General features: G+C 56.5%; 7 protein-coding genes across 7 annotated transcripts; 2 read left to right on the plus strand and 5 right to left on the minus strand.

Annotated features, from left to right (window-relative positions):
- Window positions 1-195: 195 nt before the first annotated feature.
- DICSQDRAFT_167425 (uncharacterized protein) lies at window positions 196-4,532 on the plus strand (the record flags this gene model as incomplete). The annotated part of the gene is made up of 14 exons (XM_007362999.1): window positions 196-457; window positions 519-633; window positions 687-855; window positions 925-1,052; window positions 1,110-1,295; window positions 1,345-1,954; window positions 2,009-2,433; window positions 2,484-2,559; window positions 2,615-2,772; window positions 2,835-3,269; window positions 3,322-3,601; window positions 3,655-3,889; window positions 3,943-4,052; window positions 4,128-4,532. 14 exons carry the CDS (start codon window positions 196-198, stop codon window positions 4,530-4,532), a joined length of 3,594 nt encoding a protein of 1,197 aa, XP_007363061.1.
- A 377-nt stretch (window positions 4,533-4,909) lies between these two features.
- Window positions 4,910-6,563, minus strand: DICSQDRAFT_53675 (uncharacterized protein; the record flags this gene model as incomplete). Its single annotated transcript, XM_007363000.1, has 6 exons — window positions 4,910-5,113; window positions 5,166-5,489; window positions 5,540-5,685; window positions 5,737-6,274; window positions 6,331-6,343; window positions 6,397-6,563. The coding sequence occupies 6 exons, from the start codon at window positions 6,561-6,563 to the stop codon at window positions 4,910-4,912; spliced, it is 1,392 nt and encodes a 463-aa protein (XP_007363062.1).
- Window positions 6,564-6,803: 240 nt separating this feature from the next.
- On the plus strand, window positions 6,804-8,329 carry DICSQDRAFT_81414 (PRTase-like protein). Its single transcript, XM_007363001.1, has 10 exons — window positions 6,804-6,990; window positions 7,071-7,092; window positions 7,126-7,150; window positions 7,225-7,355; window positions 7,410-7,458; window positions 7,518-7,549; window positions 7,607-7,756; window positions 7,813-7,845; window positions 7,910-7,933; window positions 7,995-8,329. The coding sequence occupies exons 1-10, from the start codon at window positions 6,876-6,878 to the stop codon at window positions 8,059-8,061; spliced, it is 648 nt and encodes a 215-aa protein (XP_007363063.1). The 5' UTR covers window positions 6,804-6,875; the 3' UTR covers window positions 8,062-8,329.
- A 163-nt stretch (window positions 8,330-8,492) lies between these two features.
- On the minus strand, window positions 8,493-13,194 carry DICSQDRAFT_160082 (cytochrome P450). The gene is made up of 15 exons (XM_007363002.1): window positions 13,000-13,194; window positions 12,808-12,940; window positions 12,557-12,745; window positions 12,352-12,497; window positions 12,193-12,296; window positions 12,016-12,136; window positions 11,936-11,949; window positions 11,566-11,883; window positions 11,493-11,509; window positions 11,304-11,435; window positions 11,085-11,228; window positions 10,436-11,027; window positions 9,881-10,345; window positions 8,966-9,718; window positions 8,493-8,904 (listed from the first exon to the last, which is right to left on the minus strand). Exons 1-12 carry the CDS (start codon window positions 13,178-13,180, stop codon window positions 10,937-10,939), a joined length of 1,590 nt encoding a protein of 529 aa, XP_007363064.1. The 5' UTR covers window positions 13,181-13,194; the 3' UTR covers window positions 8,493-8,904; window positions 8,966-9,718; window positions 9,881-10,345; window positions 10,436-10,936.
- Window positions 13,195-14,591: 1,397 nt separating this feature from the next.
- DICSQDRAFT_81420 (UbiA prenyltransferase) lies at window positions 14,592-16,070 on the minus strand. The gene is made up of 7 exons (XM_007363003.1): window positions 15,902-16,070; window positions 15,696-15,848; window positions 15,511-15,628; window positions 15,367-15,455; window positions 15,216-15,312; window positions 14,882-15,161; window positions 14,592-14,820 (listed from the first exon to the last, which is right to left on the minus strand). Exons 1-7 carry the CDS (start codon window positions 16,047-16,049, stop codon window positions 14,737-14,739), a joined length of 969 nt encoding a protein of 322 aa, XP_007363065.1. The 5' UTR covers window positions 16,050-16,070; the 3' UTR covers window positions 14,592-14,736.
- Window positions 16,071-17,015: 945 nt separating this feature from the next.
- Window positions 17,016-17,906, minus strand: DICSQDRAFT_153335 (transcription initiation factor IID TAF10 subunit; the record flags this gene model as incomplete). Its single annotated transcript, XM_007363004.1, has 4 exons — window positions 17,016-17,243; window positions 17,309-17,447; window positions 17,522-17,586; window positions 17,679-17,906. The coding sequence occupies 4 exons, from the start codon at window positions 17,904-17,906 to the stop codon at window positions 17,151-17,153; spliced, it is 525 nt and encodes a 174-aa protein (XP_007363066.1). The 3' UTR covers window positions 17,016-17,150.
- Window positions 17,907-18,407: 501 nt separating this feature from the next.
- DICSQDRAFT_101065 (NAD(P)-binding protein) lies at window positions 18,408-20,097 on the minus strand. The gene is made up of 9 exons (XM_007363005.1): window positions 20,008-20,097; window positions 19,924-19,946; window positions 19,709-19,853; window positions 19,631-19,652; window positions 19,304-19,570; window positions 19,178-19,238; window positions 19,094-19,115; window positions 18,596-19,036; window positions 18,408-18,538 (listed from the first exon to the last, which is right to left on the minus strand). The coding sequence occupies exons 1-9, from the start codon at window positions 20,068-20,070 to the stop codon at window positions 18,476-18,478; spliced, it is 1,107 nt and encodes a 368-aa protein (XP_007363067.1). The 5' UTR covers window positions 20,071-20,097; the 3' UTR covers window positions 18,408-18,475.
- Between the last annotated feature and the right edge of the window lie 1,186 nt (window positions 20,098-21,283).

A 21,283-nucleotide genomic window follows, 5' to 3' on the forward strand; every position in this document is an offset into this window, starting at 1 on the left:
ATTCAGTGCAAGGAAGGATTTCAGGCTCCGCCGCCTGTGACGCGCCGGGAAACAGCAGCCAAAGCGCTCGAGGGAACCGCGTCGACCGTCCTCCCCTCCGTCCTGGTCCTCTCTGCCGTCTGCTCGAATTGTCTCGCTCCGCTTCACGGCGATAGAGAAAAGCGCGGCTGCATCCGCTGAGCTGGGGAATCCAAAATGTCAGCAAATGCTGCTCCTGTCGACCCCCTAACGCAATTCTCCCTTGCGCTCGCTGCGCCAGCCGACTCGAAGGAGCAGGCAGAGCTGCTCTCGACGCTGCGCGAGTCGCTCGAGAACCACCCCAGTCTGTCGATATTATGCTCGACGCTCATCAACACACTGTCGGGCACGGGGGATTCGCTCATGAAGACGTGGGTGCTGAACCTGCTGCACTTCGCGATATGCAAGTCGAATTTGAGTGCCGAGGCGCGCACTCAGCGTGCGTGTTTCAACTATCTGAGTGTCACTGTGGATTCTCATGGTCGACATGGTTTGGCTAGTGGCGGACCAATCATTGGAGGTCCTGGCGGGGTTATTAAATGACGGGAACATCAACACCGTGAAGGTGGTTGTGCAATGTTTCCCGACGGTGTATGCGTTACTATTTCGGTCATTGTAAGTGACGCCCCTCCTCGTGTGAGACTATACATTGACAGAAAGCGTTGAAGATGTGTGAACCGGAGTAATCGCAAGCCTTGGGACATCCTCACGCAGGCGAAGGCGCGAATCCTCGAGTTTGTCTGGGCTCCCCATGTCAACGCCGGCCTGAGGATATCTGCCGTCAAGTTCATGCAGCGGGTCATACTTGTGCAGACGCGTGGGATCAATGACCCCAGGGTTTGTTCCCTACCCTTGCCTCCAAAGTCCTTGCTGCCTACTCTTATTCACACTAACATTGCCACTTAGCTCCAAAATAAGGACGATCCCAACCTGAATATGGTGCCCTCCGATCATCCCTTCATATCTGTGCAGGCTCTGGAACAGGAAGGTCTTAAGCTCCTCGAAGGCGTCATCACGACACTGTACACCAGCAAGTGAGTGCTAGTGATACACATCCTGTCCAGTATCCGTTTGACACTCGCCGATCTCAGCAATCCCGACATGCTTTCAGCCATCTTGAATAGTTGGGCCAACCTCATCAAGCGACGTCCAGCACTTGTCGAATTGGTCTTGTCCACACTGGTTCAATGGACGCCTGTCAAGCTCGAAGGCCAACCAGCGTCTGTCATCCGGAGTGCGGAGAAGACCATTCGCATTCTGCTCACGCACATATCTCGGTATGCGCTGTTTCTGGCTAGCACTGATATTCGTGTTCATCTCCACAAGGACGCCGCAGGGCCATCCGTTTGTGGGACAGATCCAATCCGCCCTTGCTGCTCAAGCGGCAAGGATGGAACAAGCTGTCGCCGAGGAGAAGGCTCGTAGGGCGGCGGCAGCAGAGGCCTCGAAAAAGCGTACCACTACAGCGACTCCCGTCACTGAGGCGCCAGAATCCAAGCGGCCCAAGCTGGAGCACGAACCTGTTCCTGCTCTCGGTGCCGGTGGCTTTGACTTCAGCGCGCTCCCTGCGACTCTCGTGACCGACTTGATTGTGGCCAACCTGCAAGCGCATACGGAAAATGCTCTCATCGGACTCGTTCAAGCATACAGACACAAGAAGGCCACCACATCGATACCGGTACCAGCAGTGGCCGAGATACCTGGACTATCCTCGACGCCTCCGCCATCTCGTGGATCTACCGCGGAGCATGTAGCCTCTGTCAGCGCCCAGCGTCCACCCCCTTCAGGACCTCGTGCAGACCGTGAAAAGAAGGCGAAGTCTGTCACACCTCCGCCTCCACCAGCTCCGGTCAAAATCGAGGAACCTGTGGATCCTCTCAAAATGGACATTGACGACGAAGAGATGGAGTATGAGCCTGACAGACTCAATCTGGAGGTGCGAAATGATCGGTTCGATACCACCGTCAGACCTTCCTGATCACGCCTATAGATATCTGGCGAGGCAGAGCCCATCGATGAAGCAGAAGCAGCGCTAGACCATGCCATGGAGGAGGCAGAGCTGCCTATTACCGATTTCAAGCTTCCTCCCGCACGAGAGCTCGACGCGGACGACCGGGAAGTTCTTATGCGCAAGGCAATCACTCGAATACGGGAAGGGGCCAAAGAGCTTGTCGCTGCCGAGGGTGCACTGGATGCTTCAGATCCCCACCACCTTCGGACGACCCCAGCGGACATGTGGATGCTGCTTCTAGTGCGGATGGTAACACGTGTTAGCGATCCCTCCATCGAACAGGAGGCGAACGAGGATGAGACGAAGGCGGATGATGCTGTTGTCAAGCGGTCCGAAATCTACGATCGGCAGGATAGACTACGGCATGCATTGTGCGAATATATCATGGCCGACTTTTCTGGCCGGTGAGTATACGCAACGGTGAATGCCTAGTCAAATACTAAGATTATGACAGAATACGACTCGCAACGACCTGGATGAACGAGGAGTGGTACAACGACAGGATACGACGTCAACAAGACCGGGCCTGGGTAGGCTCTACGAACTCCGTTTAGATGGGGTAGACGCTGACACAGACAACATTAGCAACCGAATTACGAGACCTGGCTGAATCAAATCGTAGCGGCCTATCAGACACACGCAGAAGGCAAGGATAGGACATTTTCTCGCTTCCTGCTTGATTTGCCAGCCGTGCCACAAGATGTCCTAAATCTACTCAGGGAATCCTGCGTCGAACCAGAACGGTTTGTGCTTCTGCATGTATCAATCAATGGCACAGCAGTTGACTGCATTGGTGTACTATTAGGCGACAGATGGGCTTTGCCGCTTTGCGAGAGTTCGTGTCGCAACGACCGTCATTACGAGCAGAAGCCATGAATATGCTCCTGGAATTGACGACGCATCCCGACAAGATCACTCGCGGTGCAGCGATCAACACAGTCAAGCGTTGGATCCCCGATGTCCAACCTATGGCGGATATGATTCGTGATTTCGCCTTGCAGTTGCTTCGCCGACTCCAATCTCGTCCAAAACAAGCCGAAGAAGAGAAGCCTGAAAAGCCCCAGACGAACGGCGCCGACCATGAAGAGAACATGGAAGATGGCCAACTTCCACAGGAGGATATCATCCAAACGCCGTATCTGCCGGAGCAGCTCGAGCTTCCCGCGGTGAACGCGCAGATCTTGCAGCATGTGGAGCTACTGTTCGCCCTGTCGACGAAGGTTCCGGAGTTTTTGGACGAGTATGTGTTCTCCGTCCCACTTTCCATGTGCCCGTCACTAAGGTGACACCAGGATATTTGCGGCGTACGGAGGGATGGAGGAGACCGTTCAGGAGACTGTCCAACAGTTGATCACACCGTTAGTGCGAGCACTTGGGCCAACACATGGGAAACTCCTTACGCTTCTACGGACGTTTCCTCCTGGTGCGGAGTCGCTGGCGCTGCGTGTGCTCACTATCTTTACGGAGACGGGCCGACCGAGTGCACAGCTGGTGGCATTGGTCAAGAGTCTCGTCAATGAGCGCGACCTCGATGCAAGATTCCTTATCCCCATCATCGCTGAGATGGACAAGGTATCTCAATTGCACACTATCGCCGGTAAAGCCTCCTGACCTGCCGTCTTCAGGCCGACATTGTGCGACATCTACCACGCATCGTATCTATTCTCAACGGGACGCCAGAACCCAAGCAGCTCGTGCGTTCAGTGTTTAGTTCTATCGTCACCACGCCACCAGAAACGTTTGGTAAAGTGACGTCTAACCTGCCGCGTGTGCGGCAAAGCGAGCTGCTGACACCGGCGGAGCTTATGGTACTGCTCCATGAGTCGGAAAGGGAGATCGGGTTGAGGAGCGCCATAGAGGGTAAGCCTTGCTGAGTCTAGTGTGCGATGCTAGACTGACTCGGAGATCCGCAGCCATTTCAATCTGTTTCTCCATGACTGACATTTACCGCTCTGAAATTCTTGGTGTCGTAATGAATCAGCTTGTGGATGTTCCAAATCTTCCTACGCTGTTCATGCGGACGGTATGACCATTCTATTGACGGAGCTTCTAACAATCCCCGACTGTTCTCGGGACGCTGATACCTTCTTCTCCGCAGGTGATCCAAGCGGTGACCACATACCGTTCGTTGCGCGGTTTTGTATCGACAACGCTGCTCTCGCGCCTGATCACCAAGAAGATATGGACAAATCCCCCGCTTTGGGAAGGCTTCATTCGCTGTGCCAAGCTCATCGCGCCGCAAAGTTTCGGAGCGCTCCTCCAGCTACCCAAGGAGCAGCTGCGCGAGGTTGTCGAGAAGCAGCCCACCCTCAAGGCCGAGTTGCGTGAGCACGTCATGAAGAAGGGCACGAACAAGGCGCGTGTCGCAGGCTACCTCGACATCTTCGGCGAAGACGATTCCAGCACACCGGCCGCCGCCGCAAGCCCGGCGCCGTCCGCTGGAGAGTCGACGCCTCAACCCGAGCCAGAACCTCTGCTTGTGGAACCCGCTCAAAGCTCATAAGTCTCACGAGTCTCGGTCCCGCGGCGAGCCTGTTGCGGTCTTGTAGCATTCGTAGGTCCTGTTGTACATGTTCATAATTATCGTTACGCATGTCTTAGTGTATAGTAGTCGTAGTAGCGGACGTAGTTTGTCGGCCTTCTCATCGGGCTTAGACGGTGGGGATGGCTGGACGTGGAGGGCGTCGCCGGCATCTTGCGTTGGGTACAGGACAATAGGTAGCACAGTAGCGAAACATTCCATCTTCTCGGCAGCTGAGGATCTCTGGCCGTCTTTCACAACTGGAGGGGCCCGCAATCCCGTCGTAGCCGTACACTACCTCAACACATCTCAAGTCCAACGTAACATAATGACGGAGACGGAGCGGTCAAGGTTCACGGTCATGCGGTGTCCATGGTGAGGAGGCCGTCGCCGAGCTCGAATGCTGGAGGATTGTCCGCGAGTTCCATCGCATTAAGCAGGGCGTCCAGGTCCGGGGTAACGACGAAACGTCTGTTGACTTCTCCCAGAACGCATAATCGCTTCTTGGTCGCGTCTAGATAGATAGCATGTTGTAGGAAAGAGGGTTGTGTAGCGGCGGTAACCTAGTCTTCTGTCAGTAACGTACCGGTAAGGAATTGTGAGAACGAGACCTACATCCATGACAATGCCATTGTGCATGCGCATCTTGACCGCGCCGCTCTCGTAGATCTCGAGCTGGCCGATGACGCCGTCGACGGTTGGCGACTCCGCCGCATTGTTGGTTGTGGCCTCCCCATCTGCACCGCCAGCTGGAGTGGCGGCTGGCGGTTTGGTGTCCTCTGCGAAGGTGACTTTCTTGGTTGACTCCTCACCTGCTGTGGAGTCAGCCTTGGCTTTGCCTTTGACGTCGGCGTTCTGCTGTGCGTGGCGGGAATGAAAGACAGGAAAGGGTTCTGGGAACTGGAAAAAGTATAGTCGCTCTTGTCGGATGTCTGCGTCCTGGTTCGTGATTGAGCAACTAACCGAATAGAAAGGATAGCATGATTCACCTCCTCGCCTTGCGCCTGAGCTTGTGCGAAGTCATCAATGATGTCTTCGAGCTCCTCTTCTGACTCGCTCTCGCTGAGGTCGACGGCATTGGCCATGTTAACCTCCTCTTCCGGAGAAGGCTCCCTGTCGACGTCCATGACCTCACCTGCAGTGGCATGGTCTCAGTGTTCAGCAGCAAGGCAAACCACAGGCACACATGACGCACACACACCTCTCAGCTCAGCGTCCTCCTTCTTCACGCCCTCCTCCCTCTTCAGCTTCGCCTTAGCCTTCCTGTTCCTCTTCCCCACCTCCCTCTCCTTCCTCAGACTCTCCGGCGCCATCCAGTCCATCTGCCGCACATTCTCCATGTCCACAATCTCCACGCCTTCGTCCGGGTCCGAATACTCCTGCTCCTCCTTCCTCGCCCGCTCTGCCTCCTGCTCCCGCTCCTTCTCCTTCTTCAGCGACGGTGCAGTCGTCTGCGTCAGCCCCGCCCCGAGCTTCGCCGAGCCCGCCGGAGGCGGAGCTGGGGCAAAGTTGGAACGGGGCGCAGTCCGCCGCGCGGAGGGGGCGCCCGCCAGGGCGGGCCCCATCGCGAAGGGCCCGGAGGCAGTCATCTCGACGGGAGGGGGGCGGGGGGCGGTGCCGCGTCCTGCGGCGTCTGCCCCGCCGCGTCCGCGTCCGCGTCCACGGCCGCGTTCTGCTCCACGGCCGCGGCCGCGGTCGGCGGATGGAGGGGGGGCGGGTTCATCCTAGACAGACGTTCTGTGAACATGCAAGGGTAAGAGAGAGGTCAGCTTGGACGCACTTTCTTTGGTTCCCTGTGGTGGTGCTCTTCAGAGTGAGGTCATATGAAGGGGTGTGCGGCACTCACTCCTTGACGCGACGCGGCGGGAGGGTGGGCACGAACTTGAGTTTCTGCGTGCCCAGCCTCGTTACGTCGCCCTGCTTCTTCGCGAGGCTCGCGATTGCTTTTCCGGGGGCGACAGAGCCCGAGCCAGAGGACGCTGGTGTCCCGCTCCCCGAGGGCTGTTCAGACATGACGGTGTGGAGAGTGGTCGTTCCAGCAGTCGCGTTGTGTTCCACGCGTCGCGTTTCTGGGCGCAGGAGGATGTCCGTAAAATGCGTATCTTAGATCAGGGAGGATCAGAGCCAAACAAGGCAGGAAAACTTCCCGATGATCTATGAGAGATCATCTTATCCGCTGCGACCGCCATGTCCCGCGCACACAGATCAGTCGCGGGCGGCTCGTCTGGCCCTCCGCAATATCCTCTCCCTTTCTCCTCCTTTCCCCTCTCGACGACCTAGGACCCCCCCCCCGCTGAACCCCGTCCGTACAGCGCGTAGGAAGACATGGCCGCGCAGGAGCCTGAGCACTTCGGCCTCACGTACAATGACGTGCATAACCTCATCCGCGCGAGCGCGGCCAAGATCGCCGAGTTCAAGCCGGACATGCTCATCGCCATTGGTATGCCTCCCTCCCATCGTCCCATATAAGACCGTCGTGTATTGATCATCTCCGGCTCGCTCGCACAGGTGGAGGGCGAGTATACCCTCCTTGCTGCTCTTGGTATTGAACTTGACGTCTCCAATGTGTATTCAGTGGCTTCTTTCCCGCTCGCGTCCTCGTACGTCCCCTCTATCTATATATTCATGCTCCATTTTAGACCCCAACCAGTGAACACGCGCGTTCCATTCTCAGCGCACGTTTCTGAAGACCCCCGAGCGAAAGGGCAACATTCCCATTCACGCTATTGGCTTGTCGTTGTACGAGTCCCTCCCCGGCATGACGGCCGAGCAGATCGGTGCGGAGGTTATCCGCACCCAGTGGCTGTAAGTCCCCGTGAGGTCATTGGGGAAGATTCGCTGATTTGCTGCCTCCAACAGCGGTCCCGAGTCCGGCGAACTCCTCCTTGGCAGACGCGCTCTCATCGTGGTCGGTATCACTCCGCCAGTCTCAAATGTCAAAAAGCGACTAAACCAATCCCTGCATAGGACGAAGTGGATGACTCCCGCAAGACCCTCCAGTGAGAAGCGCTCATTTTTCGATCGGAGAGCCACCCGTTCACGCATTGCACCGTCAGCTACGCCATAACGGAGCTTCAGAGAGATGTCGAACGCGCGCTCGAGGCGCTGCCTGAGTCCGAGCGCGACGCGAAGCGCACCAAGTTCGCCGTCTTCGTCGTGCACAACAAGCTGAAGCCCAAGCTCGCCGAGATCCCCGCTGGCATTCCGTACGTACCTCCCCTCTAAGCGCGCTTCCCGGCCATGCCTGAGACACGCTCCATAGATACTACGCCGGAGAGGAGATCGAGGATGTCTGGTGAGAAGATCTGCCCTGTGCTATTGTTGGGACGTGCGCACTGACCGAGGGGATGCATCGATAGGCTCGACTATCCTTGGGAAGCCCAGTGAGTTCCTAGCCGTGCTTGTCCCACGGGCGCCAGAGCTGAATAGAGCTTCTTCACGCAGAGACATCGAAGAGCACGATCGTCTCGCCGCAGAGGGCAAGAAAAAGCGCGCCGCAAAGACGCAGTAGACGGCCTCGTCCCGAAATCGAGCGTGAGCGCGGCGAGGCACACCTTTCCTGTGGCCCTCCAGGATGGCTCGCTCGGATTGGCGGAGACGGCTGAGCGATGCTATTGGTCGGCGGTTGCCGCGCGAGCTCGTAGGAGGTTTTGTCGCACGGGCGAGTCGGTGCTCACCCACACACGTATGCACATCTGTACGAACAGTCGCAGAAGAAGGCGGGGAGTCATGTACGGTACCTAGAGCAGAGAAAGACATCCAACATGTGTTTGTATGCCTGTCGCCCGCCCGCGACGGCGATTGGCCGCGTCGAGTGGGAGGTAGTCAGTCGCGCTGATTCAGATCTGTGCTGTACGCATGATGAATGTCCGTGGCACGGCCCACGGCAAAGGCGACTGCCACGGTCCCTCTCTTTTCCCATTTGCCAGTCCGGCTCTCATCCACGAACCAGCAGCGCGGCACCGCTGACCATACACCGGTCTGAGAACATCGTGACCTGAATTCCAGACAGTCAGCTCGGGCTATAAAACCAAGCCTAAAGCTTGCCACGCCCAGGGTCCCACCGCTCGCCGTCATCGCTGCTGCGCCACCACGCACGCCTTGCTGGCCGACCCACGCGTCCGCTCCTGTATCTCTCCCCCTTGCTGTCTCGACTCTCCGCGTCACGTCCACCGCGGCTGCTACGACGCGTTTGTGATCTACCCTTGCCTGGTCGACCGCGACTCGCGCGTTTTTGTGCCTACGTTTGCACTATCGTTCACCGAAATCGGTCCAAGAGGGCATGGCAGAACACATGCCTGAGCATCTCGAAGAGATCGAGTATGAGGGTCTCTCGCCCAATGCGGGCCTTGGGGTGCGTTTCCCCGTGCTTTCGAAAGTGAAAGGAAGCGATACTGACACAGGGAACGGCACAGGTCAACATGGCTGCGGGAGCCCTGGTGAGTACATTACCAGCCGAGCACTCCAGAGCGAAGAACATTAGCTATCAGGAGAAGCGGAGACGAGTTTGTTCGCTGAACAGTAACGTTTTCAGGCAGGCATCACGGAGCACGCAGTCATGTTTCCGGTGGACAGCATAAAAGTGCGTGTCCCGCCCGCCCTCACAGGATCCTGCCCGATTTCTTGCTCAACATGCGTCTGACACGTACGCGCCCGTACGGCCCAACAGACCCGCATGCAGGTGTTCGCGACGTCCCCAGCGGCGGTGTACACGGGCGTCGGAAACGCGTTCACGCGGATATCATCGACGGAGGGCATGCGCGCCCTCTGGCGCGGGGTCTCGTCGGTCATCATGGGCGCGGGGCCCGCACACGCGGTGCACTTCGGCGCGTACGAGATGGTGAAGGAGTTCGCGGGTGGGAACGTGGAGGGTGCGCAGAACCAGTGGATAGCAACTTGTGCGTGCAGTCGTCTCTCGCGGACCTCCATGTTCTTCGCGCATGGGGGCACTGACTTTGCGTTTCTCTCGGCATCCTACATTTTCTGACTTGACTGTGTCGGAACACCTGGGGCCTCCTATCAACGAACGCCGCCGCCGAATGTCCGGAACGCATGCGCACGCGCCTCAAAACGCACGTCATGACGACGTCTAATTGCTGCGCCATGAACAGCAATAGCAGGCGCGTCCGCGACGGTCGCGAGCGACGCGCTCATGAATCCCTTTGACGGTGAGATGCCCGCCTCCTCTCGCGTAACCGTACATCCGACCCTGTTTCTCCCTACCCCCGCTTCCCTGGCCTTCGCCGTCCCGCCCATGCCCATGCAAACGTCCACGCCTATGCATCGCGCGCACGCATGACCCCAAACGCGATCGGTGCCTTCCCCCACAGTGATCAAGCAGCGCATGCAGCTGCACAAGTCAAACTACCGCTCTGCATACGAGTGCGCCAAGACCGTGTACCGCGCCGAGGGCCTCGGCGCGTTCTACGTCTCCTACCCGACGACGCTCACCATGACCGTGCCCTTCACCGCGGTCCAGTTTACGGTGTACGAGCAGCTCAAGACGCTCCTCAACCCGCAGGGCGCGTACTCGCCCTCGACGCACATCGTTGCGGGAGGCCTCGCCGGCGCCGTTGCGGGCGCGGTGACGACCCCGCTCGACGTCGCGAAGACGGTCCTCCAGACGCGCGGGTCGAGCCACGACGCGGAGATCCGACGCTGCAGGGGCCTCTTCGACGCGGCGCGCATCATCTGGACGCGCGACGGCGCGAAGGGCTTCCTGCGCGGGCTCTCGCCGCGCGTGCTGACGTTCATGCCGAGCAACGCGCTCTGCTGGCTGTCGTACGAGTTCTTCAGTGCGTCTTTCTTCGCTCGCTTCTGTGCCCGGTCGGGAAGAGTGCTGATGGCGTGCTCTTCCTACCTTTTTTGTCTCGTCGCGTTTGCAGAGGCGGCGATACGGGACCATTGATGAGCTGACGCGCCGCTGCCCCGAGCCCCTGCCGCTTCGACGCGTCTCTTCAGGGTGCAATCCGTTCAGCACGCACGCATGCAGTCGCATGATACTCAATATTGGACTGTGGTTTGGAGCTTGCAGAGTGTCGTGGGCGTGGTCGATGGAGGAATGCGGGGACAAGGACGCCACGCTGCTACACCCTCGCCCTTCCGCCTTTCTCTCTGCAGCTCTGCAGTCGTGCTGAGCACCGGCGCCAGCCCCTTTCTGTCTACGAACTACCCTTACATGTCTTGGTTGTAATTGCGTCTTTGGGATCAGGAGACTAGTAGTCGACACATGTTAATGCGATGATGAAGACGAGACGACGCGTCATGCTTGTCGACGTTGCATTTATTATGGTCTAGAAATTCTACGAGATTACAGCATGAAAGACGGTCGCTCAGGGAACTAGAACTACATATGCTCTGCTACCAAGAACTGCGTTCAAGAGAATCTAGATCAACGTGGTGGACAGAGCGGCCTGGATGAGGGACTCGACGTTCTCGCGGCGCGGGGTGATGGAGCACTTGAATGGCTTGGGGTGCCTGCACAGTCCCGTTAGTGAGCCGTAGTCTGGAGAGACAGCGGTGAAGGATGCTTGCCTGAACACACCGCCGTTGAACTCCACGTCGGGCAGGATCGGTTCGCCGCTGCTGTCGGTGATGGGTGCGATATCGAAGCACGCCATGATCGACGAGAAGGTGAGGAAGAGGGACTGGTCCGCGAAGTGCATCCCGGGGCAGCGCCTGAGGGGAGAGGCGGGGCCCGCACGGTCAGAGTCTGACGGCAGTCGCGTGTCTCAGTCACAAGCGGAACCATACCGTCTTCCGAAGCCGAACGCGTAGTTGTCCGTGTCCATCAGCCGGAGGCGTTCGGGGTCCTTCTCGAGCTCGAAGCGTTCGGGGAAGAACTTCTCCGGGTCGGGGTACAGCTTCTCGTCGTGGAGACAGGCCCTGGAGCGGGGTTACCTCTATCGCACGCGGCAAGCTGGGATCGCATCAAACACGTACCACATGTTTCCCACGCACTAGAGTGAGAGATGTGAGCAAGCATGGGACATACGCCGGGTGCACGGATGCTCACCATCGTTCCTTCCTCAAGCTGGTATTCGCGGTACTTGTCGGGCTGAATCAACCTGTGGGGCGGCGCTGCGAGAGGAGTCACCGCGGTCAAACTTCGATGTTTGCGGCTCAACTGTTGAAGGCACCCACTCAAGGGGACGGGCACGCCCCACCGGAGGACCTCTTTGATAATGCAATCCACATAGGGCAGTTGCGGCCTGTCCGCCCAGGTAGGCAAACGGTCTGTTCCGACCACGCTGTCGATCTGCTTCTGCGCTTTCTTCAGGACGTGAGGGTTGTGCACGAGCGCGAGGATGAGAATCGTGTTGGAGACCACGGTCTGTTTTCGTGTTCAGTATCGCCGCGGTCAAACCTTGTTAGGCTACGCATACCGTGTCCGAACCCGCTGGTAGCGGAAAGCACATGTCAGTGACCCATACAAGCGCACGAGAGACGATACGGCAATACTTACGTCCATATAGAGACGTGGCCAGCCACTTGACCCGATCCTCCGTCTCTGCATCGACGGAGACGTTGCCATGATCGTCCAGCAAGAGATTGCCGCAGAACGAATTTTGCTTCAGGTCGGAGTCCTACGGCCAAATATCAGTTTGCCGGACACAAGTCACAGGACCGAGCGGTCTCGTACGGGGAGGGACTTGAACATGTCGAACGGCTTGTCCACCCAGACGGCAAGCTTGCTCTTCCAGGTCGCCGCAGTTTTCTGGAAGCCCAGCCAGGGAATGTGGCGCACTGTGGAAAGTCTCGGTGACAGATCGCAGGGCACTCCGTTGGGTGGGTGACGTACGCAATGGGAAGAAGTCGACGGACCAGGCCTCGCCCATGGCGCGAGCGGAGGCAACCATAAACTCCTCCGCATCCGCGATGTACGGGTCGTTTTTCAGCGTCGTATGGTACCCATAGACAGTCGTAAGGATTAGGGAACCTGCGTATCTGTATGCGTCGCGTCATTAAATACGTCCATGCAATCAAATTCGCGGTTGAATGCTAGCCTCTTGAAGTGAGTGAGATGCGACTGAGGTTCCTCCAGCAGGTTGGAGAGAAGCAAATGCGTCTCTCTCGCAACAGCCGGCTGCCACTTCTCGAGTGCGCTGAAACCAAGGGCCTGGTTCATCAGCTTCCGTTCAAGCTTAAACTTGTCCCCGTATTTGGTCAGCGGGACGATATTGCCAAACCCGGCGCTGTCACGAACCAGCCTCAGTACGGAGGCGGCGTTATGTTGGGCTGTGAGGAAATCACGTACAGCTCGCAAGCCATTACGAAGTGGGCACGATCAGAGTATATCGCGCCGCGCTTGTGGAGGAGTTCGTTGACGGCTTCGGGACTGTTTAGGAAGAGGAGGCGGAACCCAAACATTTTGAGGTAAATCATGTCTCCTGGATTAGCTCCGTCAGAAAGGCCGTCGATCCCAGCATAAGTTTGGGTGACCACTCGCCATATCCCTTTCCCCATTGCCAGGCCCTCCGCCACATTTCGTGCGGGGTCATATCCATCGCGTTGCCAAGAACAGGCAGACCAGGAGGACCAGGGGGCAGCGAAAGCTTGCGTTGCCGCGAGGCATAAACCGCCGCCACCCCAAAGAGCAGCACGGCGGCCCAAACCATCGTTGTCGACATTGTGGGTAGGTTCAGTCAAAGGGACGAAGAGAAGGTTTCCTGACGCACGGTCTGCCGAAAGTTAGTAACATATATCGCCGCCGCTGGTGCGAGGACGCGCATTTTGCGAGTGGGACGACATTTTTGCGACTGCGAGTCCAACGGGACGGCCGTGGAGAGTGTAACATATCTGCCACCGGTGTCTCCGAGACCACTGAACGCCCCGCGAGGACGATCTGACACCACTGAGCCGCAGCGTCTCCGATGCGCTTGTGCCTAGAGCGCACAGTAAACGCCTCGCAGCTTCGTACTACAGTGTGTGGGAAGGACAGCAGGATGAGCTCCTCGCCAAGGCTGGTTAGAGCACAAGCATGGCGGCTAAGTCGAAGAATTGCCAATCGGCAACAACAGCCACTGCTAGGTCGAAAGAATCCAGGGGTGGATCTCGCCCATCCGAGCCATGGTACGACCAAAGAGGAGGATTCGCATGCCATGAACGACGGTTTCGATCTTACTAGAGCCTTGGGCTGCTGTGGTGTTGAACTAAGATTAACTCGAGACATTGTTGGCACGTACTTGAGAAGAGAGAACACGAACTTGTGCCTGTTGCGACGAGCCCTTAGCACCTTCGCTTTCGCTGCTATACGGTATGTAGCGTCTCTGGCAATTGTCCCCGAACGAGGAAGCCGACGTTGGCGCAGATCGAGCGCAATGCACTGGCACCGCTGACAGGTGTTTGCGGATGTCATGCCCGATTCCGTCGAAGCGCTTCGCTTGCATCATTCTAGAGCTGAAGCGCTGACCTCCCTCCCTTTCTTCGCCATGCATTTCAAAAGCAGCCACTGCGAGTCTATCTGAAATTCCCTCGATATCATCGGAGAGCGTAGCTTGAGTAATGCGCTCTTGGTCAGATGAACTCGAGGATGCCGTCCCCTACGGACCACGATTTTCATTGCTCCATCGTTTGCCTTCGAATCCGATCCGCGGCCGGATGAAACATGCCTAATTGATAGGTTTATTCCGAATCGGAGACAGAAATGACGTGCTCATCGACACGACTTACGTTGTTCCTCCTGCTAGCACGTCTGTTGAAGGCGGTCGGGCGAGTTCGACGACGCTTGCTGGCACCTCCCCCGCGCGCATCACGTGACTAACGTCAACCTGAGCTCCCGTGTTCGACAAGATCACTTCTCGTTCAAAATTACTGTCGCACTTGATACAGCATTGTGTCACACTGCGAAGTGAGATCTCGTTGCCATCCCGTTCCAGTCCTTTGTCACAGCCTGCGATGTGCATGGGCGTCACTGCAACGGGCATTGGTAGGCAATCGACTTTGCAAAGAGTCATCCACCTTTACTCAAATCAACGGGTCAAATAATCGCAATAGACCCTCGAAACAACAGCGTAGGCTCTGGTAAGAAAAGAACATCTATTTATATTCGTGACATTATAACATGTAAGACAAGGTGGAATTTAAAGATGGGTACAACTTGAAAGAGACGAGGCTCAGGTGCGGGGAGTGTTGGCAGGTATTGGGAGAATGTGAATGTCAGAAGGCCCTAGATATTGTTCCAAAATCACAGCGAGATAAGCCCGACCGCAGCGGCGTAGTCTGCCGCCATCCCCGCCCAAACCAGAAAGCCAACGAGGGTACCGTTCGTCTATACGTGACGGCCGTAGCTTCAACAAATGTCGCGCACATAACGATAGCTGGTCGCTCACCTTGAACGCCTGCCAGCATTGTTCCCCGTTGTCGAAGTCGATAGTGAGCATCTGCTTGGCAAAGCAAGCGGCAGCCCCTCCGACGGTGATAGTGTAGTACAGCCAGCCAGCCTCGGTGATGACCCCCGCGTAAACGAGCGAAGCGACGAAGCAGGCGGCAAAAAAGGATAGGATAGGGCGGATCCAATCTCCAAACAGGACCGCAGTGGACTTCACACCGGCCTTGATGTCGTCGCGGCGGTCTTGACAGGCGTAGATGGTGTCGTAGTAGATAGTCCAGCTGTGCACTTTGCTTCAGCAAATTACCGATGCTATCGGAACGGTAGGTGCTCACCAGACACCGCCGAAGTACAAGACGACCGCAGCATCAATGTCAGAATAGCCGCGGATGGAGACCCAGGCGGTGGGCAGACCCCACGTCATAGCGAGGCCTACGACCCGTGTTAGTACGCGATGGACTACTTCGATGATGTAAGACGGCGTACCAAGGATAGCTTGCGGCCAGTGCGTGAATCTCTTCATGAGAGGGTAGATGAGGTCAACGATGTAGAGCCCCACGAGACCGACTTTGAACCTGTCCAGAAGGTATGAGTATGCTTCGATGTCCTGCAAGGCAAGCAACGACGCACGCTTCGTCTCCGGCAAGTGTGAGAAGGTAGTAGAGAACGGCGTAGTGTGCGGCGAATAGCGCTAAGGCGCCAGTCATAGATATCGCACCGCTTGCCAGGGGTCTGCTCTTCGATCGCTCTAGCAAAACGTCCAGGCCAATGAGCACGGTCCCTCCGACGTAGGATTGACCGACCCCACTACCCACCAACTTGACGATCGAACTCAACGTCGCAAATGTCGTTCCAGCAACACCCGGCGCCATGGCGCAACGTGCCACCGAGGGCATAGAGGAGTATCATAGCACAAACGGTAGTTATTTCGAGATCCTCGGTCCGCGCGCACAACATGACACCCCAGGCTATGGGCGAAGCTCCGTCAGACGAAGCCCAGATACCGACAGAACATGCCTACCACTGGGCCAGAAGATGAGGTCGGACCCCGCTGGGAATTTGTGCAGCCGGGTGAGGCGGAAGTAGGCCCATGCCGTGGATGCGAAGGTCTGCGGCGACCGTTTGGCCTGGACCTGCTTTTTCTCGAGGAGGGGCTGGTTGCTCGCCATGATTCGGATGGGGTGAGCTGCAGAGCTTCGAAGGTTCCGCATAACGCTCACAATGAGATCCCATAAGTATGGGGAAAGGCATAGCATCAGACCCTGCACATTACGTGTGCGAGGGCAAGGCGCATGCGCGACGAACCACTGGGGACGGAGACCTATCTTGACGCTGCTGCCTCTGATCCTCGCCCCAGAACTCAGCGACGCCACCGAGAGTAAATCGGAACGCGCGACTTGCTCCGGTACATACGCAGTAGCGAGATGCTGACTGACGAAGCGGAGAAGGTCCTGGCAGCTCTATGTCCCTCGGCCACAGTCGGTGCGTGATGCTTGTTGCTACTCGGGCTGCATTCCAAGAGGCGCAGGAGCAAAGTCTTACGATGCTTCATATACGACGGTAGAGCGGTGTCATGCAGGCGCACATCACACGGGCCCAAGCCACTAGGATCAGCCTGGAGTCATGATGAGCGCATCATCACCGTCGATCGGCGGCTTAAACCGGGCGAGGCGGTCGTATGATTTTGTTTTGCATAATATAACACGAGCTGCGATGCGTCTGCAGGAGCACGTTAGCGAAAAGCTCGGCAGACTGCAGGTCGCTGTTGGGTAGAGAAGCCGGTTCTCCCCAAGGAGCTGAAGGGCCGGCTGTGCTAGACAGTCGACATGACCGTGCATATGTGGAGAAATTGACGGGTCCCGGAGCGAAATGCCAATTCCGAAGCACGTCAAGCGGTATTTCTGATAGCGCTAGAGGACAGTCCACCGGTTGATTGAAACTGAATAGATATCGTGGCCTTCAATCTTAGTCCAAAACACATTCATCTGCTACTGGGGAGAATGTTTCTAATTAGTTGTGCATCATGAAGCCTGAACTAACTTACCTCTGCGTGCGATCGTCCAACATCGGTGGCACGTTGGAACGCGATTGGAAGCATCCTAGTGGCGATACAACGGTGGCGGAAGCAAGGGGGCGGCGGGCCACATGGTACGATGCGTACAACATGAATGAAATCAAGGTGATACTGTACAAGTGAGTCATCTCCAGATGCAAGTGTGAAATACTGATGTCCGAGAAAAGAGACGTGCGGCTATAGGTCTAGCAGGGCATTACATATAGAACTCCGGCTTGCGCGAATTGATGCCATACTCGGCGAGGGCAGCGCTCAAGTCGTCCATCGTTAGCGTCGTCTTCGTTTTGTCCTGTGGCGCACCACCACCACAGTCAGCAAGTCATGGATTATCCGAAAGACAAGGTTCGCGCTCACCCGTGCAGACGCAGTTCCGGACGGCTGGTTGGCGCGAGAGCGGCCCCCGGCAGCGTTCGCGCGTATACGAGCATGCTGATACGCGTCTGCGGCAATATCTGACACGAATTTTTGCGCTGCCAGTGACAGGAGCCGCTTGCTGTATCATATGCAGAGCCAAATATGGTGTTCGATTGAACACGGTCGAGTGCTTGTATGCACAATAGTACTCACAGTCTGACATCCTCACATTCAAACCCTACTCGTTGTAGGTAGTACTCAGTAACCTCGTTGGGTATCTGCGCTCTCACAAGTTAACACACCAGAGCACGGGCGCGAGAGCATCTCCTGTGCACCACGGCAGTCATACGATAGCGGATGTTTTACGTACCAACGGCTCATACTCGTCAAGCATGAGCAAAAACTCTGCCAGAGTCTTATCCTTTCGTGCCTCCTCAGACAATTGTGCTGCTGTGGCCGGACGAGAGGGTTGTGTTGTACTAGGTCCCGGTTGCGTGAAGTCCGGAGTCGACTGTGGGTGTGGCGACGGAGCAGAAGGAGTCGGGGTAGCAGTATAGTAGGCAGAGTTCTGGGATTGATCTTGGAATGGTGTAGACATGGTTGATGCAACGTTCGTTATAGGGAGCAGGAGAGCGGCTGAGAGTCGTGGTCGACGACGCGGATGCGAGTCCACCGCACGGAACACGGCTCATTTAGCGCCCGTATCGGAGATCCGGCCGGCGTTTACTCTACGATCTCCATAAATTTCGCGCGTCTCAGTTCGTCCACGTCCCTCCCTCTTCTCTCATTATTACACCTGCCAAGGCTCGAAAGTCAGTTGTAAGTGCCATATGTTTGGGATCAAGCGAATACCTTCTTCTTCCTGGTGTTCTGTTATGATGTTTGAGGCATTTGGCTTTAGCAGGACATTCCTGCGCTGCAGAAACCTATCTCAGCTACCTTCGGGTCCCCCGCTTTGGCGGGAGGGTCCGCTTTTTCTGAACCATTAACTGCCTTTACGTACAGTTCGAGCACATCGTACTGACTGACATGCTTCATCCACAGGTCGTACTATGAAGCGCTGCTGAAGAAGTCGACCGGAGCATCCTCCTCCCACTATGTTATTCTTCCTATTCCTAGCACGAGCACAAATACATGGCAATTATACATCCTCCTCTCGTGTGGCCCTCACTGGACCCTATCGACCTTCTCGACGCCCTCCGGTAGCACATACTTGCCTTGTCGGCGGACCTGTGCCAGGGCAGTCGGTCAATGTGGTATCGCAGTCGACAGACTGAACTCGCCCACCTCGTCGAATGTCTCCATTATGATAATAGTTTTCTCATGCGTCCACAGGTCGCTTTCAATCTTCCCCGCTTTGATGCACCTCGCGACCTCGTCCGCCTCAAAGTGCCAGCCTCCACCTACATAGCTGAACGATCGTGTCTCCTCGCGCACCACGTTCCCGCCTGGGCCGTCGAAGTATTCGACGGTGAACGACGGCGGGCGGAAGATCGGTGTGGCGACCTTGATGTTGCCCTTCTTGTATCGAATGACGGCTCCGAAGTGGGCAGTCTGGGCGATCATGCTGCAGCTGAGGATCGCCTGGGCCTTGAGGTGCTCGGTGAAGTTGACCGTCCAGCTGGTGGACGCGTCGACGTCGGTGATGGTGGACTTGAGGATGGAGCCAGTAACACTGGTTGGTCTGGCGTTCTTGTTGGACGGGTGCTCGTAGAGCGCAAGCATGGCCTCGACGACTGCAGTTCAGACACTCCCGTTGCCGCAGCATGTGCAGAGTGTACTCACCCAGAACATGGGGTAGGGGCCGCTGCAAGGGCGATCATATGAGCTCATTGGCTGTGGTTGTGCTCAAAGCTGGAGATGACTAACAGATCTAGAAGTGCACCTCCACCCAGCTTCGGGTCAAGCATCCTATGGTTCAAGGGCTTGTCTGCGTGTGTCGTGGGTCAAAATCTTGTTATTCTGTTATTCAAGCAATAGTCATGCAAGACGTACCTTCGATATGGAAGTCGGCGGACAAGTCAGCGTGCAGGACCACCGGGTCACCAAGGGTGCCCTCCTCAGCGATCTTCTTCAGCTCCAAAGTGAGCGGGTGAAAGCGCGTCCATAACGCCTCCATGAAGAATAGCTTCTTCTCTTTTGCGAGTTTGATCAGGGATTTCGTCTCCGCTGCGTTGGAGGTGGTCGCCTTCTCGCACAGGACGTGCTTTCCGGCATTCAACGCTTCAACCGCGTTCTCGTAGTGAAGGGTATGGGGAGTTCCTGATGGTGGAATTGAGAACTCGCCTTGGAGGTTCTGCCTCCCATGTAGCCCTCACTCACCAATATAGACCGCATCCACATTCTGGCGGTCAGTCTCAGCGGGAAGTTGACTGAGGGCCATTACCCCAACCCACTCACCTTGTCGGCGAAGACTTCTGCGTAGCTACCGTACGCCTTGACGTTGTTGTCCCCGTTGATGTACGCGTCGATGAATTTCTGAGCACTCTCCGTGCTTCGGGAGCCAACAGCCACGACTTTATGCGCGACATCCGTGACGTCCCGACTGCATCGTAGAGGTACACCGGTTCAATCGAGAGTCCTCCCCGCTCGGAATATGAATATATAGCACGCACCTCGCTGGGTCAACGAGGAGATCCTGGTACCACAGCCCAACACTAGTCAGAGGTGTGTGTTCTCTGACACACTCCGAGACGTACCTTCACAAATTCCATAGCGATCCTGCCGGTGGAAATGATGCCCCATCGCAGTTCGAAGGCCATGTTGCTACGTCTCGTAGGGTACGTGCGCTCGAGAAGTAGAGAGATTGGAGAGAAGGATTGCGGAGGCCATCCCTGTGACCCTTAGGCTTATTTATATCTATGTTCCCGGCAGGGTGAATGTCGAGAAAGTGCCTGGGGGCTCGGCGAAACAGTATCGATAGATGACGTCGCCGGACCGGACAAACCGCCGCTTCGAAGTTCAGTACGTTCAGTCACTCTTTTGATCAGAGATGTCGACCCTCATGTGCTCACGAATATGCCTTTATTCAAACGATTGGCGCTGTAGGCTCTTCTGGATCTTGGACAGCTGAGACTTGAGTCCCAGTGAGAATGTGCCGGATTCAGGTCGATTTGGGGCGTGTGAGATCGTATTTGGCTGTACATACTCGTGCTATGTCGATTCAGGTCGGATGGGCGGTGTTTAGCGCCCATTTGACGTCTGTGTTAGCCATATGGTCGCGAGATCGGACGTACATATCTCTAAGGGCATGATGTCTATGCATGCTAGTATCTCTCTAGCTAGCTGTAGCTACGTAATGCCTTAGCTTGTGGCCCCGTAAGGCCTTAGCCTAGCTTGTGTCTGTCTCTAGTATTGCGTGCGAGTCCGACCTCTCTCTGCCGTGTAAGGCTTCTGCCTCCTCTCAGTGCCTGCTCCCATCAGACAATCGAGCCAGGCGTCCGCAGCCTTCTCCCACGGTTTCACCCACTATGGGACCATCTCATGGATGCCACCTCCTCCCAAACATTTCTACTGTGATTGTTTTAAGTACTGCAAGGTCCGGAGACACGAAGTCTCTGTTCTCTGGCAGTAGGAACCTGCCCTAAACATGGTGACGTCATTGTGGTGGAGTTGCTGCTTGCACTGACTACCGCCGTCCTCTGCCTATTCTGCAACCTCTCTTCTTTCTGCTCGACCAACAGCCGGTTCTCCCTGGGTGAAAATGCAGCGCAGACACTGTGCAATGGTGTCACGAAGGTACGTTGGGGTTGGAGAGAGTTATAAAGGTGTGTCTTGTGGTCTAGAGTATGAGCACAAGGTGAGTTGTGGTGTATGGTGTTGCCGTCGCAACACCACTCTAGGTGAGTAATGTTATGTTATGTATGTCGAACATTCTTGGAGGTATGTGGTTACCCAAGTTGCTACTGGTATGGAGGCGGCACTCACCTTCCCAGCGCATCCTCTCACGTTCGACCTGGCGCGACGCAGTCGCTT

Source organism: Dichomitus squalens (assembly GCF_000275845.1).
Source record: "Dichomitus squalens LYAD-421 SS1 unplaced genomic scaffold DICSQscaffold_5, whole genome shotgun sequence".
Lineage (NCBI taxonomy): Eukaryota > Fungi > Basidiomycota > Agaricomycetes > Polyporales > Polyporaceae > Dichomitus > Dichomitus squalens.